General features: G+C 43.1%; 1 protein-coding gene across 1 annotated transcript in view; it reads right to left on the bottom strand.

The window, feature by feature from the left end:
• LOC148220137 (sorting nexin-2-like) overlaps window positions 1-16,224 on the bottom strand; it is a 165,761-nt gene extending 149,537 nt beyond the window's left edge. Inside the window, exon 1 of the mRNA XM_088155791.1 lies at window positions 15,460-16,224. Within this exon, the coding sequence (XP_088011917.1) occupies window positions 15,460-15,555 (96 nt within the window). The 5' untranslated portion in view covers window positions 15,556-16,224. The remainder of the gene's footprint in view (window positions 1-15,459) is intronic.
• Window positions 16,225-16,795: the final 571 nt, after the last annotated feature.

Below are 16,795 nucleotides of genomic sequence, written 5' to 3'. Positions count from 1 at the left end.
TAGTTCTCATTATCCTCCTCTGATTCTGTTAATAATAAATTCCCTTTGCAAACTAAGCTGTCTGTTTTGCCCTTTAAGTGATTTCTCCCCGTCCTTATCTCAACTCAGGAACACTTCAATAATTTTTTTTTCTCTCCTCTGCCCAGCTGTGGTAGGGGAGGGTAAGCAAGTGACTCTCGTGGGTGCCTGGCATTTGGCCAGTGTCAAACCACGACACCATGGTACACCGTGGGGTCCCTCCAATGGGAGACAGTTCTCCATGAACTTCTCCAGCATGGTTCCAAATCTCATGAGCAGCAGTCCTCCCAAAACTGCTGTGGCGTGGGTCACTCTTCCATGGGGTGCAGTCCTCCAAGGACAGGCTGCTCCAGCCTGGAAGCAGGGGTCCTCTCTCTCCATTGGGTCTCCCACCAGATCATAGCCTCCTCCAGGCATCCACCTCCTTCGGCGTGAGCACCTCCCTCATGGGCTGTGGGTGTATCTCTGCATTCCCTGTGGATCTCCATGGGCTGGAGGGAGACAGCCTGCTTCACCATGGTCATCACCATGGCCTGCAGAGGAATCTCAGCTCTGGCGCCTGGAGTACCTCCTCCCCCTCCTTCCTCACTGACCTTGGTGTCTCCATGTTATTTCCCTCACATATTCTCACCTCCTCCTCTTCTCTGGGTAGAAAAAAATGTGTCCACTTTTTTTGGATTTTCTTCTTAAATATGTTATCACAGAGGCGTTACCAACATCTCTAATTGGCTGAGCCTTGTCCAGCGACATGTCCATCTTCAGAGCCATCAGGGATTGGATCTGCCAGACATGGTGGAAGCTTCTAGCAGCTTCTCACAGAAGCCACCTCTGTGGACTCCAGCTATCAAAAATCAGGCCATGCAAAACCAACACACTGTGCTAAATCTTATTCCTGATTGTCTACCTCCTCTCCCCCAGTAGTGCAGGGGGATGGGGAAATGGAGCTTATGGTCAGTTCATCACATGTTTCTGTTGCTGCTTCCTCCTCAGGGAGAGGACTCCTTTCAGTATTCCCCTGCTCAAGTTTGGGGTCTTGCTGCATATAGGTAAAACCTTATAAAAGAAAGGCCTTATAAAATCAGGTCTTGCTATTTCAGCTGACTTAACTGCTAGTCTGTAAAATTCCCATGAGAAAGAATTGTAAGAATAAGAATCAGTTTGCATAACAATTTATTCTTATAAGAAGGCAGTTTGCATCTGTGAAAAATAAGAAGTCTATCCAGTGAGAATACACAAAGAAAAAATGTAAACACCTGTGTAAAGAGAGAGCCTTAGCATGTGCACACACAAACACCTTCTAACCAATGAATTGAGTGGCAAGAAAGTTACTAACCAATTAGAATTAAACACGATAACTTGGAAAGCTGGATAAAAATACGCTATAACATTAAAGTGCGGCTTTTACTGCTGGAACTTTGAAGTGTTATGTCCTTCTTTATTTGGCATTATTGCTACAGGATCTCTCCCACAAGAGACAGTGGTTCATTAACTTCTCTGTCGCAGTGCAAGCTGGCTTGTACTGGGCAGTTAATCTGACCACTGATAAGAGAAGCGGCCTGGCCTGATAAGACAGGGCCCCAGAGAACAGAGATAGGACAGAATTGGAGACAGACAAGGATGTGATCCAATGAGTTCCAGCCCAAGCTGCAGAGAGCCATTGGTCAGAGAGCTGAGCAGCCTGAACTTGGAGCCAATCACAGGCGCTTACCCGGGAACATTAAACGGGGTATTTAAGGTGAAGTCAGAAAGGAATAAAGGATTTTGTCACGTGGATCATAGAGTGCTGTGTCTCTGTCTCAGGCACAGTGCCAGTCAAGGTATCACTTCTCCAAGGTGAGTCCTTCCCACAGGCTACAGTTCTTCATGAACTGCTCCAGCATGGGTCCCTTCCATGGGGTGCAGTGGGTGCAGTCCTTCAGGAACAGCCTGCCCCAGTGTGGGTCCCCCAAGAGATCACTAGTCCTGCCAGCAAATCTGCTCCAGAATGGACTCCTCACTCCATGGGTCCACAGGTCCTACCAGGAGCCTGCTCCGGCACGGGCTTCCCATGGGTCCACAGCCTCCTTCAGGCAGTTGATGCCTTGGATTTTAGCTTTTATATTTTTCAGACTCTCTGCTGCTTGGTATGTAGCTGTGAAGTGTTCTCTTCACAGGGTAGTTAGACAAAAAAGTCCCTTCCCAGCTAGAGAATCAAGGACACCCATTACCCAAAACGCATAAACAACAGGGAAGGGAAAAGGGCAAGCGAGGGGGTTGGGACTTCATAACCTGGAGCTGCGGTTGGACAATTAACCCCAGTATGTAGATGAACCAAAACTTATAAAAGTGTAAAAACTCGTGACGCATCTTGGATTGGACTTGAGTGTAGCCCCGGCCAGGCTCTTGCACTGCCGAAGGTGTATCCTTTCAATAAATACCTATTTTATTCCTTTTGCTCTGTCTAGTCTGTTCCAGGTCAGCCTTTCCAGGCATCAGTTCTGATGGCCACAAAGGGACAGTGAGGCATCTGGAAAACCCCTGGACTGGAGGAATACACAGCCTCTGCCCCGCCACCCCTGCCGGCACTCTGGGGGGGGAGGGGGGGGCTAGCTGCAGTCCAGAAGGTATCAGAGCCCAAGAACCACTAGGACTGGTACAGAAACTCGTGAGTAACTGGATAAAAGCAGTATTCTGCTTTAGCACCTCAGTTAGGTCTTAAGAGATCTCTTGTAATTTTGTATAGTGTAGAAGGACCCTAGTGGTCCAGGCAGATTTGCTGGTGCTCTCCATCTCCTCCGCTGATAGTAGGAGAGAACGCTGTCTGAAAATTGGCATTAGATTGCAGTGCTGTTGGCCTCAGGCCAGCAGTGGTGCAGTGGTGTTAATCCCGCACCGCGACTCCACAGCGTCTCTTGTTGCTCTCGCTCTCTCTCCCTGGTTCTTTTAATTTCTATGGGTTCTCTTATAACTGTTAAGATATGGTGTGTATATTTTCCTGTGAGTGTAGTAATAATAATATACCCAGACATTCTCCCTTAGGATTAGTATTGAAAAACTGGGGGAACCTAACCCGTGAGGAGTCATTGTTTTTTAAATCCAAATTTATAGACTCTCAGAAAAGATCTGGCCAACTTACAAACTTAATAACAATGAGGTGTGGCCAAAATTCAGTCGTTTTGATAAGAAATTAATACCAAGTTTGATTTCCCATATACGTGAAGACAGATACCTTGATGAATTAAAATATGCTAGGCTCTTTATGATCTTAACTTGTCAATAAAGCCCAGCAGTAAATAAAAAGGAAAGCTATATCTTAGTCTTAAAGAAAAAATAAAAAATATTGAATAGTAAATATAAAAGCAAAGAAAAAACGGAGTTCGACCTCATTGCCACTGATTTGAGAGCAGGGACAGGCCTGGCCGTGCCCACGGTGGGCCCGGGTCTGGGAGGGGCCCTTCCACCTCTGTTGTCATCCGAGAGAGGAGTGGCGTAGGGGGGCATACCCCTAGCAAGGTCCCAGTCAGTGAAGGAAGAGTAGCGATTCTTCCACTCACAGGCCTATGAGTCTCCATAGCAACCCTAAACGCCAGGGAGCTACCTCAGGAGATGATGTCATTATTCTAGTAAGGATACAGACTGATTTCCACTAAAGTGTAAATTTTGCTTAGTGCTTTCTAGAATTGAGATGAGTCAAAGCAGATCTAATATGCCAGCAGTCAGACAGCTCTTGCTTGAGTGGTTCCAAGGAGGAGGAAGGTGAAATTGATGAGATAATTGCTACTCTGAGCAAGCGAAAAAAAGGAAAGATAGCTAAAAAGGCCATAAAAGAACAGAGCTCAATAGCGAAACATACTAGATAAAAAAAACAAACAAGAAAAAAAATCCCGGTTTTACAAGCCCCATTGCGACAAGCAGTTGGCAACCAGAGGCCTATATATATAAAGGTTCCATACTCCCTTATCGAGTTAGAGCAGTGGAAAACTACTGTGCAGAAATATAAAGAGAACTCAGATACAGTGGCCACATTAGTAGAAAGAGCAATTAACTCACAAAACCCTGATTGGGCTAATTTGAAATCTATGCTACACAAATTAGTTGATCCCACTGAGAGACAAATGGTCAATAAAGCCATCACAACGTCAGTAGAGGCTAGCATAGCTAATGGGCTGCTTCAAAGCACTGTCACACAGATATTCCCCCTTGAAAACCCTGGGTGAGATCCAAATATATCAGAACATATGGCAAGGTTAAAAACTATATCAAAGCCTTGTGGTATGAGTTAAAACATGGTGTCCCTAAAGCTATAAATTGGTCAAAGATTTATGCAATAAAGCAAAATTATGATGAATCACCCACTGATTTTTTTAACAGATTAAGAAAAACTGCAATCAAATACAGAAATTTAGATCCTGAGTCAAATGATGGTAAAGCCCAGTTCAGTTGTTTATAGGTCAAGCTTCAGATGATATAAGAAGAAAGCTGCAAAAGATAGAGAGAGTTCAAGACAGATAAATTGCTAAAAGTAGCCTAAAAAGTATTTCAAGACAAGAGCCCAACTAAAACCTTAAATCCCAACCTAGTAAGAAAGCAACTCAGGAAAAGTCATCCAAGAAAACTTACCCTACAGAGAAGGATCAGTGTACTTAGTATAAGAAATAGAGCCATTGAAAGAAAGACTGTCCAGCGCTGAAAGAAAAATCCTCAGTTCCCCAACTCCCAGGAGTACAAACCTCAAGCGATTCAAGTTCTGAGTGATGGGGACCAAAGGCTATCCCCCCCAGTGGAACCTTCGGTTATAGCTAAGCTAGGGAAAAATAACATCGAGTTTTTAGTAGATACTAGAGCAGCATATTTTATGTTAAATATCTTAAAAGGAAACTGAGTCACTATACTGTACATGTTGTTGAGTGTCTTGGCTTGCAAAACAGGATGTAACCAAAAGCACGTATTCTATCACCATCTGTTAAAACCAGGTGGGACAGGGTTCTTTATCTTTTCCACAACCCATCCTTCCCCCTGGGAGGTATCTTCTGTTAATGGCCCATTGAGTCCCACTGCATGACTGATAAAATTACATCATCCCACTGGGAGATGCTCCAGCCAGGGGGAGGAGCCAAGCATTTCCCACCTAGATAAAAACTGAGAATTGGAACACCAAGGCAGCCTTTTTCCACTGGATTACAAAGGAAAAACAGACCCTTCTACATCATCACCGAACCTTTGGAGGAAAACTGCACCCTTCTACAGGACCACTGCTTCAACTGAATCACATCTGTCACTCCAGGACTGCAGCCACCATTTAATCGGACTGCTACCAGCACCCTGACTGATGGGGTGTCAGGTTGTATTCTGATTCTGTCAGTGTTTTTGTTGTTTTGTATTATTGTATTTTTATTTCAATTTTCATAGTAAAGAACTGTTATTCCTATTCCCATATCTTTGCCTGAGAGCTCCTTAATTTCAAAATTATAATAATTTGGAGGGAGGGGGTTTACATTTTCCATTTCAAGAGAGCCTCCTGCCTTTCTTAACAAACCAGGACATTGAGGCAACCAGGGTAAGTGAAACATGGCCTTTCTTCCAACCTTTAAAATTCAGACTGGGGAAGCACTAGGTAACTTATCTATTCCTCTATATACCTAACTCCCCTAAACCATTGTTGGGGAGGGATTTATTAGAAAAATCAGAAGCAGAAAGTAAATTTAAAAAGGGAGAGAGTGTAATGTTACTGCGTTAAAGAGAGAGAGCAATGACAGTGACACAGATTTTTTTAGAGAAAAGAAGGCATTTATTGAGAGTACGATTTGTATTTATAGGACTTTCTGTAGAGTTAAGACAAGACAGTAGTTTATTGAATAATTGAGAAAACGTTTTTGGGACAGTACTTTAGAATGAGTTTTACGGTTGGCACCAGGTGTTAATTTAATGTTATTAATTTTATTCTATTTTGATCAAATTATCATCTTGGGAGAAAGTCTCCCTACTGGAGCTGAACAAGCTATCAGCTTGGGAATGGAGCTGAGAGAATCAGGAGAAGCTCCAGCCTGGGAATTATTTTCCTGGCTGTAATTTTCCTAGATCTCTAACATTGTATCCACAGTGTAAGAGTAAAAATTCCTAAATCTAAATTTATCCAAGTTGCTGCACTTTTTATACAGGAAAAAAGTGGTGAAATTCCCATTGAAGTTGAAAATCCGGTCAATCCAATAGTGTGAGCCAGTGATATCCCCCGAAGATCTAAACAGGCAGAACCGGTGAGTATTGCACTCAAACCAGGAGCCACACCGGTAAGGCAAAAACAGTGCCCTTTGAAATTAGAGAATCGTAAGGAATTGGCATATATAATTGAAAAATTCATACAACATGGTTTATTAGTGCAATGTGAGTCCAAATTCAACATCCCCATTTTAGCTGTTAAGAAAGCAGATGGTAAGAGATACTGATTAGTACAGGATTTAAGAGCAATTAACAAAATTACAAAGGACATACACCCTGTAGTATCCAATCACTACACCCTTTTGACCACATTGACAGACGAATTAGGGTGGTTTACTGTTGTAGACCTGAAGGATGCCTTTTTCTGCATTCCTGTATACAAAAACAGCCATGAGCTTTTTGCTTTTGAGTAGGAAAATTGCTAGACAGAGAGGCAAAGTCAACTTACTTAGACAGTTTTACCCCAAGGTTTCAAGAATAGCCCAACAATATTCAGAAACCAGCTAGCAAAGAAATTAAAAGACTAGAAAAGACAGGAGCCAGAAAGAGTTATTCTTCAATATGTAGATAACATCCTGATTGCGACTAGAACCAGAGATGACTGCGTACAATTTACTGTAAGTTTATTAAACTTTTTAGAACTGAGTAGGTACAGAGTTTCTAAAGACAAAGAAGAGATTTCTAAAGAAGCAATAGTTTACTTAGGGCTTAAGATTTCTGTAGACACCGACAGCTCAGCAAAGAACAGAAAAAAGCCATCTGTTGACTGCCAGAGCCCCACACCATGAGAGAGATGCAAGCTTTCCTAGGAACAGTAAGTTAGTGTCATTTGTAGATAGCAAATTATAGACTATCAGTACAACCCCTATATAGAGCATTAAAAGCAGCCCAAAATGAAGCATCACATAGACTGAACACAGTACAGCAGCTTTTAAACAGCTGAAACACTCACCAATGTCAGCTCCAGCACTGGGACTGCCAGACATAACTAACTTTTTATGTATAAGAGACTGAATGTGGCTTTAGGGGTACTAACACAGTGCCTCAGAAAACAAGAGGGCTGTGGCCTACTTTTCTGAACAGCTAGACAGTGTTGCCGAAGGCTAGCCAGGGTGCCTGAAGGCCGTGGCAGCCACTGTCATCTTAATCCAGGAAGCCCGAAAACTCACCTTTAGGAGACACACTGTAGTGTATGTACCCCATGCAGGAACAGCTGTACTTGAACAAAAGGAGGGACATTGGTTTTCTAGTAACCAGATGCTTAAATATCAAGCACTGTTATTAGAGCAAGATAATGTTACCTTGAAAACAACTTCTGTTGTTAACCCTGCCATATTTCTGTCCTCCACCTTAATTGATAGCGTGCCTAATCATGACTGTCTACAGACAATTGAAGAAGTCTGTTCCAGCCAACCAGACCTGAAAGACATGCCCCTGGAAAATCCAGATTGAGAGCTTTTTACAGATGGGAGCAGCTTCATGAAAAATGGTAAAAGGATGACAGGTAATGCAGTAACCATGCAAGACAAGGTGATCGAGGCAAAGGCCCTGCCAGCAGATGTGTCATCACAGAAAGCTGAAATGATTGCATTGACGAGAATCCTAGACTAGAGTGAAGGAAAGAAAGTAAATATATGGAATGACTCTAAATATACATTTAGTATTGTCCACGCCCATAGAGCCATCTGGAAGGAGAGAGGATTTCTGAAAGCTCAAGGTAATCAAATCAAACACACTAAACAAATACTCGTCCTCAGAGAGTATTTAAAAACCCGCAGAAGTAGCTATTGTACATTGTAGAAATCACCAAAAAGGGAAAATCACTCCAGAATTAAGAAATCATTTTGCTGATAAAGCAACAAGAATTGCAGAAAAAAGTATTCTTGCAGTAATTCCACAAAAAGAGATTCATTTGTCAGGATTCACCCAAAAATATGACCAAGCAGACTGCAAACTAATTAAGTTTCTTAAAGCTGAGATCACAGAAAGTGGATAGGCTGTTAGACCAGCAAATCAGGTTGTAGTCCTACCCCTGATATTTCGGGAGCTGGCTCAGAGAGAATATGAAAACACACATTTCGGGGTTGAAAATCTTCTGAAACATCTAAAAAAAGCTAGTAATAGGAAAGGGAATGACTTATATTGTACAATCAATAGTGAGCAAATGTGAAATCTGCTGTATAAACAACCCTGACACGAGGAAAAGAGATGTGTTAACAGTGACAAAGACAGGGAATTTTCCTGGAGAATACTGGCAATTAGATTTTGCGGAATTACGGTGCAAAGAAGGATGCCGATACATACTGGTATTAGTTGACACCTTCAGTGGATGGCCAGAGGCTTACCCCTGTCGCACTAACACAGCCAAGGAGGTGGTGAAAGTCTTGCTCAATCATATAATTCCGAGGTTCAGGGCTCCCTTGGGGATGTCATCACATAGGGGACCACACTTTGTTGCAACAGTGGTTAAAAAAGTTAGCCAGATTTTAGGAATTACTTGGGATCTGCATACATCTTCTAGACCCCAAGCGAGTAATCAAGTTGAACGTATGAATGGGACTCTCAAAATGTAAATTAGCAAAACTTTTCAGGAAACATCCATGACATGGGTTCAGGTCTTGCCTATAGCTTTATTGAGAATCCACATACAACCACGACAGAGGGATAACATCAGTCCTATGAAATACTGTATGGCAGACCATATCAAATTCCACATATTCCAGGTAAAATTCACATAAAGGGAAAACTTGATTTACAGACATATCTAATTGTCACTGGTGGGGTTTTTCGGGGCCCCTTTGGGATCCCAGAGACTGCTTCTGCAGCCCTCAGTGACGGAGCACGTTCCCAAGTCTTGCCCAGATAGAATTTTGGCTCGCGGTGAGCTCTCAGACCAGCGGGGTAAAGAAACCAGCATATGGAGAAAGGCACAAATCCATAGTTTATTCTATGAAGGCATCCTATCTAGCATATACCAACGGTTATTGTTTTACAGGGGTTTTTATATCTTTTGAGGGTTTTACAATTTGCACCAATTACCAAGGGAATTCTACTTTTAACCAATTCCTGAGGGATTTTACATTCAAAGCTGGCCTATGGATACTAAAAGAGAATGAACCACTAATACTGAAGATAGATAAGAGGATCTTCCAAGGGGGTGAAGCTAAATTCCTTTTGTATTCATCATTTCACAAGCCATTTCTTATTTCTAAGCTATGGTTTTCCAAGGAGCTTGTTCTGAGGATGCAGGGAAAGTTTCTTCTGTGTTTTCTGCTCTCTCCACATCTAATGGCTTTAGGTTCCACTTTGCAGAAGCTCCAGAATTACATCATTGTCCTGGGGGTGACTTTGTCATGTTGAATTGTATCCCCATTTGTCTGTTTAGCCCAGAAATAAGTTTTGTACCTTTAAGGTTGGATTTAAGAGTGAAGGGGGGGGAGGAGAAGCGGTGGAATGTCTGAGGCGGTTGTTTTCAAAACATAGGGATAGGAGTTCCATCCTCTTGTCCTCCTGGACTGTGTCACCATAGTGGACAGTGGAGAGAGCTCTCCTTTGCTTTTAGTTAGTTTTTGACTAACTGAAGCAGAGAAGTTCCCCGGAAGGTCTTTTTCCCGGAATTATTTGAACCTGCTCTGGACTGGGGACTCAGGGAAGGACCAGGAGCTTTTACCTGTGGCCCATCGGGGCCCAGCCTGGGCAGAGGCATTTTCCAGCACCAGAGGGACTGATATCAGACTGAGCCGAGCTACCACCCACAGGAGAGAGACTTTCTGAATTTGTCATCTCTTCAGAGCAGTGAGAGGTTTTGTTGTTTGGTACTGGGTTTTTTTGTGCTGGGCAGTGCTTTTCCTGTTGAATAAACAGTTTTTTTCCATTTCTCTCTGAGGAAATTTCTTCGCGAACCAGTTGGGGGAGGGGAGTTTGGGTTTGCTTCCTGGCGGGGGGCCCTTTGGAGGTTTTTTCCCAAATTTGCCCTAAACCAGGACAGTCGTACTATCCAGACCTATAGGACTGGACACACCTTTCATACCAAGATTGTTTTCACATGGGAACTTGCAAAGTGCACTTAGAAGTGACAGGCTAGCTTTAATTTAGAGAAGCAGGCCTGATTTTATGAGGCCTTTCTTTTAAAATTTCTTTAGCTGTCTATGGTATCTCACCCTTTTCATTAGATTAAAAAAGGCTCATACGTTCTGATGTTAACTAGTAATAGCCTTAATAAGATGCAAAGTATTTTATCTATTAAATACGGGATAAGATACATAAAAGACCAAATACAATCAACAGAACTTATTAAATCAAATCATGTCATTGATACAGGGTCTCGCTGCATGGGAAAGCAAAGGATAGTGTCTTTTAGGGAAATGGAAAAAAATGAGCATTGTTTTTAAGTCCAATTAGTTGAGAAGTAGGAGAAAGTCCATTATCTGAAAATGTTCATCTTTGACATCACTGAATGTCCATTTTGAGAGCCTGAAACAGGGAATAGCTGAAGAAGGTTAGTAGGATCACAATACCATGATGATGACATGAGGCTTTTTCTTGATAAGTTGCTTTTGTAAGTTTCCAGACAAGGCTATGTTTTGGCAGTCCTGTTCTGGTCAAGAAAGCTGCATGGTGGTTAGGTAATTTCTCTTCTGACTGGGCCTCATTTCTTGGAGGCAATTGATGTCTGGTCAATTGAATAGATGACTACTTTGAATCTGCTGATGATAAAAACACATGCATATCTTCTCTTTAAGCTAGTGAATCAATCAGGCTTTTTCATTGTACATTCATTTCAGGTGTCTTACCTAAAAACCGTTTAAAATTTTTTTTTGTATAAATATTGCATTACTCAGACTTCTTTAGAAGCTAATTCCCCTTTCTTTTTGTTTTAAAAATAGCATGTATGACTCTTGCTAAGAACATGAAGGGAATAACAAAACAATATATCTAGTGAGACCAGAAACTTATAGCAGTCAGGAATAATTCAGATATAACAATCAAAAACATTTCCGATAACAGACATAATTAATAACATATGTGAAATTAGATGATTACCAAGCACTAAAACATTGTACCATCGTGCCAGTGTCTGCAACAGCTGATAAACCTCAAATCAGTGAAGAATTGGATAAAATTCAGAAAATTATTCCCAAGCTCACTTCAAAAATAGGCCCAGTGGTCACATTGATAGGGTCAAATTGCCAAGTCAAAGCGATTCGAGTATTGTTTTGATGCAGAAAACACTTGGGTCTGTTGGCAGTTTCCCATCCAGGTAGAGCCAGGGTGTGGCCACATTCCAGGCCCTAATTGGAAGAGAATTCCCTGACATATTTTAAAAAACAAGACTCTTAAGAATGGAAGTTACAAATAAAGGTCTTGGGGTGAAGGACTAATCAAACCCATCCAAAGCTGGTTCCCTCTCAAATTTTCCTTAGGATAGAGATGTCTTGAAGGCAGCAAACTGTTGGAGTGTTTCTGTAAGAAATGACTGGGATTGCTTCTGTGCTCTGTCCTCTCTCACAAGAACCACACGATCATCAGTTTAGAGGAGGCTTACAACGAAGCTCAGATATTGTTACCTGGAACTCTGAAAATACTGAAAATCATGAGACAACAGAGGTAGCCTGGATAAAGGAAATGTATATGCAACTAGAGAAGAAAAAGAAAAGATCCTGAAAATGACACATCTCATAGATACTTACACCAAGAGATGTTAAAACACATGAAAAAGCCGGCTATAAATAAAACAGTAATATCTTATGAATTATGCCTATTACAAAATCGGTAAATTCACACCATGCAATCAATATTGTTGCAGCAGACCTTGCATTTGAGATAAAAATTAATCAAGACAGACTCTTGTTTAACACCATGAAAAGGTTCTGGCTTATTCTTCATTATAACTCAGCCATCCTGACTCCAAGTAATCACAGACTTTGCAGCAAACTCCCACCATAGGTTTCCTTTAAAGACTCTGACAGCAGGTAATTTCCTGCTAGAATATGACTGCAAATATTTCCTTGCCACTTCTCACCGCAAGCTTTCACCTAGCTTGACTGACTGCAAGCATTCCCTGCAGGGTCTAACTGCAGACCCAGACTGACCTCACAGCAGCAAGTCTCTTTCCCATTTGGTCAGTCCTCCAGTCCTTTTGAAGTGTTCCTTCAGTACCTTCAGTTCCTTCTTTCTCAGGATCGTCTCCTGACTAGCCAACCCATCCTTTTATCACACTCATAAGAGAATGTAGCTTGTGATAATTGATAAAAGATTCATGTTAATCACAAAAGTATTGGGGTTTGTATAAACCAGAATATTAAGCTCTGAAGCTAAGCATGGACACTAGATAAAGGAAATTATATGATAAAATAATTCTGTTTAAAATCACCTTGTTATGTTATATTATGTTGTATTATGTTACATTATGTTATGTTTTTCAAATAAGTTGCATCGGCTGCCAGCTTGCAAAATCAGACTTCCCAATAGCCCTTCCTGCCTTTGTCTGATCAATACTGCTTATCTCAAGGACCAGACTTCCAGAACTTCTCTGGTGGTTATCTACAAGGACCAGATGGCTATCTGTGACTGATTATCACCCAAAGGCTTTGTGAATTTGTGTAAGGATGTTTATTCAACCACCACTGCTTACCTGGCAAGATTATGACAGCAAAAAAACCCAAAAATTATTGATTACAACGAGAAACCACAGTATAAGAAGAGGCTGCAAACCAAGGTTCGGTGGGGCGTGGAGTGGGCGGTGACCCCTCACGTTCCCCAGCGCGCTGCTTGCTCTATCTATATCAAATAAAGCAACCTAAATGTTGCTGAATATCGAGACTTTTGTCTCTCATTTATAACAAAGCCATGCGGACCCGCCACAGCACCGTGCTGCAACCGTGAACCGAGCCCACCACAGCCCTCCTGGGGCTGCTGCACCCCCAATCACGCGCGGTGGAAAAAGAGGAGGGGAAAACACAGTGTTATAGTTTTGATTTGCCAATTTAAATATACTCATTTTCTGTTGTGAGACAGAACCAGGAGCAAAAGAGCAAAGCAGGCCTAAAACTTTAAAGGGTATAAAAAAATTTATTAACTACACAAAGAAAGAAAGAAAGAAACAAATTCAGAATAAGATTTGCAGACCACTTCTTCCTCCCCTCTCCCAATCTTTATAACAACAAAACAAACATATAAAAAAACTACTTCAATCAGTTCCCAACTTAAATAGTCCTTTTCAGTTCACTTCAGAGAGAGAAGTTTCCTCTTGTCAGGCCATAAGGACTTTTCCACAAGGAGGGGAAAAAACTGTTCTCTTGTGGCTTCACTTTTCACGATTCGCATCCGCCCGGGAAAAAACTTGCAAATCGTGAAGCTCCTCCCATCTTCACAGCTTTCCTAAAGCTGTGCTTATGGGCCATGTTAAACTCATGGGGTATTACTTTTAAGAATGAGCTGTTCCAAAGTAAAAGTTCCCTTCCTCTCTTTTTCTCTCTGTTCATGCTTCATCCTCAGAAAACCGAGATCCCCTTCTTTCCTCGGGGCAAAGATTCTCAACACAGGTACTTTTGGTCAAATGATCTATGAAATGGAACACTCCAACCCCCCCATGTCTTTTCTCCACGGTTTATAGGAATTTTCAGTGCGATATCAGTTCATCCCTACAACCTTACAAAAGGATTTTCAGCTATCTTCACAGCATCTCCTCATTCTCCTTCCATCTAAAGAAACTTAGCTCTCTTATTTTTCCCTTCTCACTCCAGGGAGGATTGAAAAGTCTGCAAGTGGTATCTGAGCATTGAAAGAGTTACGATTTCACACGAGGAAAGCAAGGCTGCAATGCTGGAGTTGTGCCAGGATCTCGGAAACTCAGGCCGTGCTGGAAAGGGGGAGGGGGAACGGCTGGGATCTTAATCAGGCCTCCCTCGGCTCAGCAGCAGCAGCCACTGCCAATGGCCACCCCTCCTCCCTACTGGGACATGCCAGCTCCCCAGACAGGGGGGCCCGGCCCTGCCCCCCTGCCAAGCCCGCAGGTCTGCAGTGGAGCCAGGCGGGCCCTGTTACCTGCACTGCTACCGAAAGAGAAAGAGAGCTCTTTTCCGGGTTACCTCCTTCAAAATGTGTTTTCACGGAGCGAACTAACTTTCTCCAATTGGTTCCTCAGACTGTCAATAACCAAACCAGCCTTCAATTGGTCCCATCAACGCACAGAGGAAGTTCTCATAGAGAAAACCTCTCTGAGTCTGTCCTCCCCAGGTTTAACCAGCACACGCAGTAAAAAACAAACCCTAAAACTGCACACAGTAGGGGGAGAAAACACCAAAAAACGAACGCAGAACAAGGCTAAAAAGGCACAAAGCACCCACAGCTGTCACCTCCCGCCCCAGCAGAACCGCTGGGTCTGTTTTAAAGCCCTCGCACTAAGATCAGGAGAGAATGCGATTGGAGCTTTTAGCTCCGGAAAGGAGTTTTGTTGCAGGAAATGTTGTCCGGTTCCCACCAGCTCCAGACCCCGCACGCTCTGTGCAAAGCTGCGGCCAGGCACAGCCGGGGGTTCGGGGGGTTTCTGGAGGACAAGACTCACCCGGACGGCTGCTACAGCACCGCCCGCCGTTGCCCGCGACCGCCGCGGCTCTCCAGAGGGGAGGAGCGGCTGCCCCACGCTATGGGGGGAAGAACTAAACTGAGCCTGAGTTATTTTGCAGTCGCACGCAATTGAGTTCCGGATCCGAGTTTCTTTGTCCTTCTCCATGTGTCTTCACATGGCTGGATTGAAAGCAGTTTCAAAAGCGACTGCAACATTTTCTAGCAGTCTTTTCAACATGAAAAACGGACTTAAAAGGTAATCTTTCCATCGTTCGTGGGCAAAGGGAACAGAAACAGACCCACAGACACAGGGGCACTGTTCGAAAGTTTTCCGGCACCCTCTGGGGGAAGGCGAGGGCCGCAGCGACAATCGCGGTCCCTCCAGCGGTCTGTAATTTTTTATATCGTGTAGGTAGCGATTTTATGGCTACCATGTCATCCCCTATGGCCGCTGCCCACATAAACTGCCCTAATTCGTCCCACCTATCGATAGAAAAGGCATTTTGTACATCTGCTCTTAAATTATGTTTTCTACACCATAGCAATAAAGTTCGCAAATTCTTTTTATCCTGTTTTATCTCGTTTGCTCGATATAAGTGCACATACATATATTATCGCTTTTTCGTCAGCTGAAATTCGTGATCTCAAATTCCCCATATTTAACCCCTTAAAACTCACAGTCCGGACTCGCCTCCGCGGCCGTGCTTCCTCACGCGTGCGTTCGTTCACGCGTATGCGTTCCGTGCCACGAGTCTTCCACAGCGTAGTTTTCATGACTCTTTTTGGCCGCTGTCTCCCCAGCTCTCTGGCCGTATCTCTCCCACGATTCCAGATCGCGTCTCCGCAGCTCGTTTGGTCGTATGTTCCCTGGTTCTTCAGACCGTGCCCCGCGTCTCCTCGGACGCAATATATTTTTTCGGCTCTCGGCTGTTCCCTCACCACGGTTCTTGAGGCCGCTGTCCCCACGACTCGTCCGGCCGTGCTCCCACGCTCAACGGCGCGATATATTTTCCTATGCGTGACCTTTTCTTGTTTCTTGCCGTCCTGCGGCTGGCTGTAGCCATAGCCTTTCGCTACTTTGTATATTCGCTGTTTGAATTTAGTTTCATGCCGATTCTGCGGCCAGTCGTTTCGCGTTCTTTTTCGCGGCAGGCTGTTCCATCGCCATCAGGTCTCTTTCGCGACTTTGTATATTCCGTTTCTGAGTTTCGTCTCGGTTTGGCTCGTGTCCTTTTTCGCGGCGGGCTCAACTGTCACCTCCCGCGATCGCGTCGGGTCACCAGATGTTGTAATAAATCACGCGAGACTCCATTTTCTTCATGCGAGAAAAGCCCATTCTTTATTCACATAATGCATTTTTATACAGTTTTTACAGACCTCGTGTTTGACTCCAATTGGCTGTTAGTTTTCTTACTACTTCATTTATTGGTCAGAAGGTCATTTTGTGTGTACGTGCTAAGGTTCAAGTGTTTACATTTTTCTTTTGTGGGTTCTAATGGGACAAACCTTATTGTTTACATAAGTGCATTTGTTTTGCATCCAGGAATAGGTTGTTGTGTTAACAAGCCTTTCATACCAAGATTGTTTTCACATAGGAACTTGCAAACTGCACTTGGAAGAAGTGACAGGCTAGCTTTAATTTAGAGAAGCAGGCCTGATTTTATGAGGCCTTTCTTTTATAATTTCTTTACCTGTCTATGATATATCATTGGCCAGGGAGCTGGCCAATCTGTAAGCCCGGGAGATTCAAACCCTCTATATAAGGAGAGTCTGAACAATAAAGGAGGCTTTTTGTCACAAGGATCTCTGAGAGTAATGTCATCTCTGTCTCCGACCACCGACCCCATTGTAACAAACATAATTTTTCCTAGAACTAATTTCCATGCATCTGCCTCCTACTGGAAGTCCTTTTATGGTCCTGGGGTGTCATCTAAAGGGATCTCTGGTGGTCATGCTCACTGAGTGCCTCAGTATTACAGATGATCTTGCCTTGAATTTTCTTTGAACATGCACT

Source organism: Sturnus vulgaris, chromosome W (genome assembly GCF_052056855.1).
Source record: "Sturnus vulgaris isolate bStuVul1 chromosome W, bStuVul1.hap1, whole genome shotgun sequence".
Lineage (NCBI taxonomy): Eukaryota > Metazoa > Chordata > Aves > Passeriformes > Sturnidae > Sturnus > Sturnus vulgaris.
Note: the sequence above shows the minus strand (reverse complement) of the source record. Positions and strands in the feature narration are given on the sequence as shown.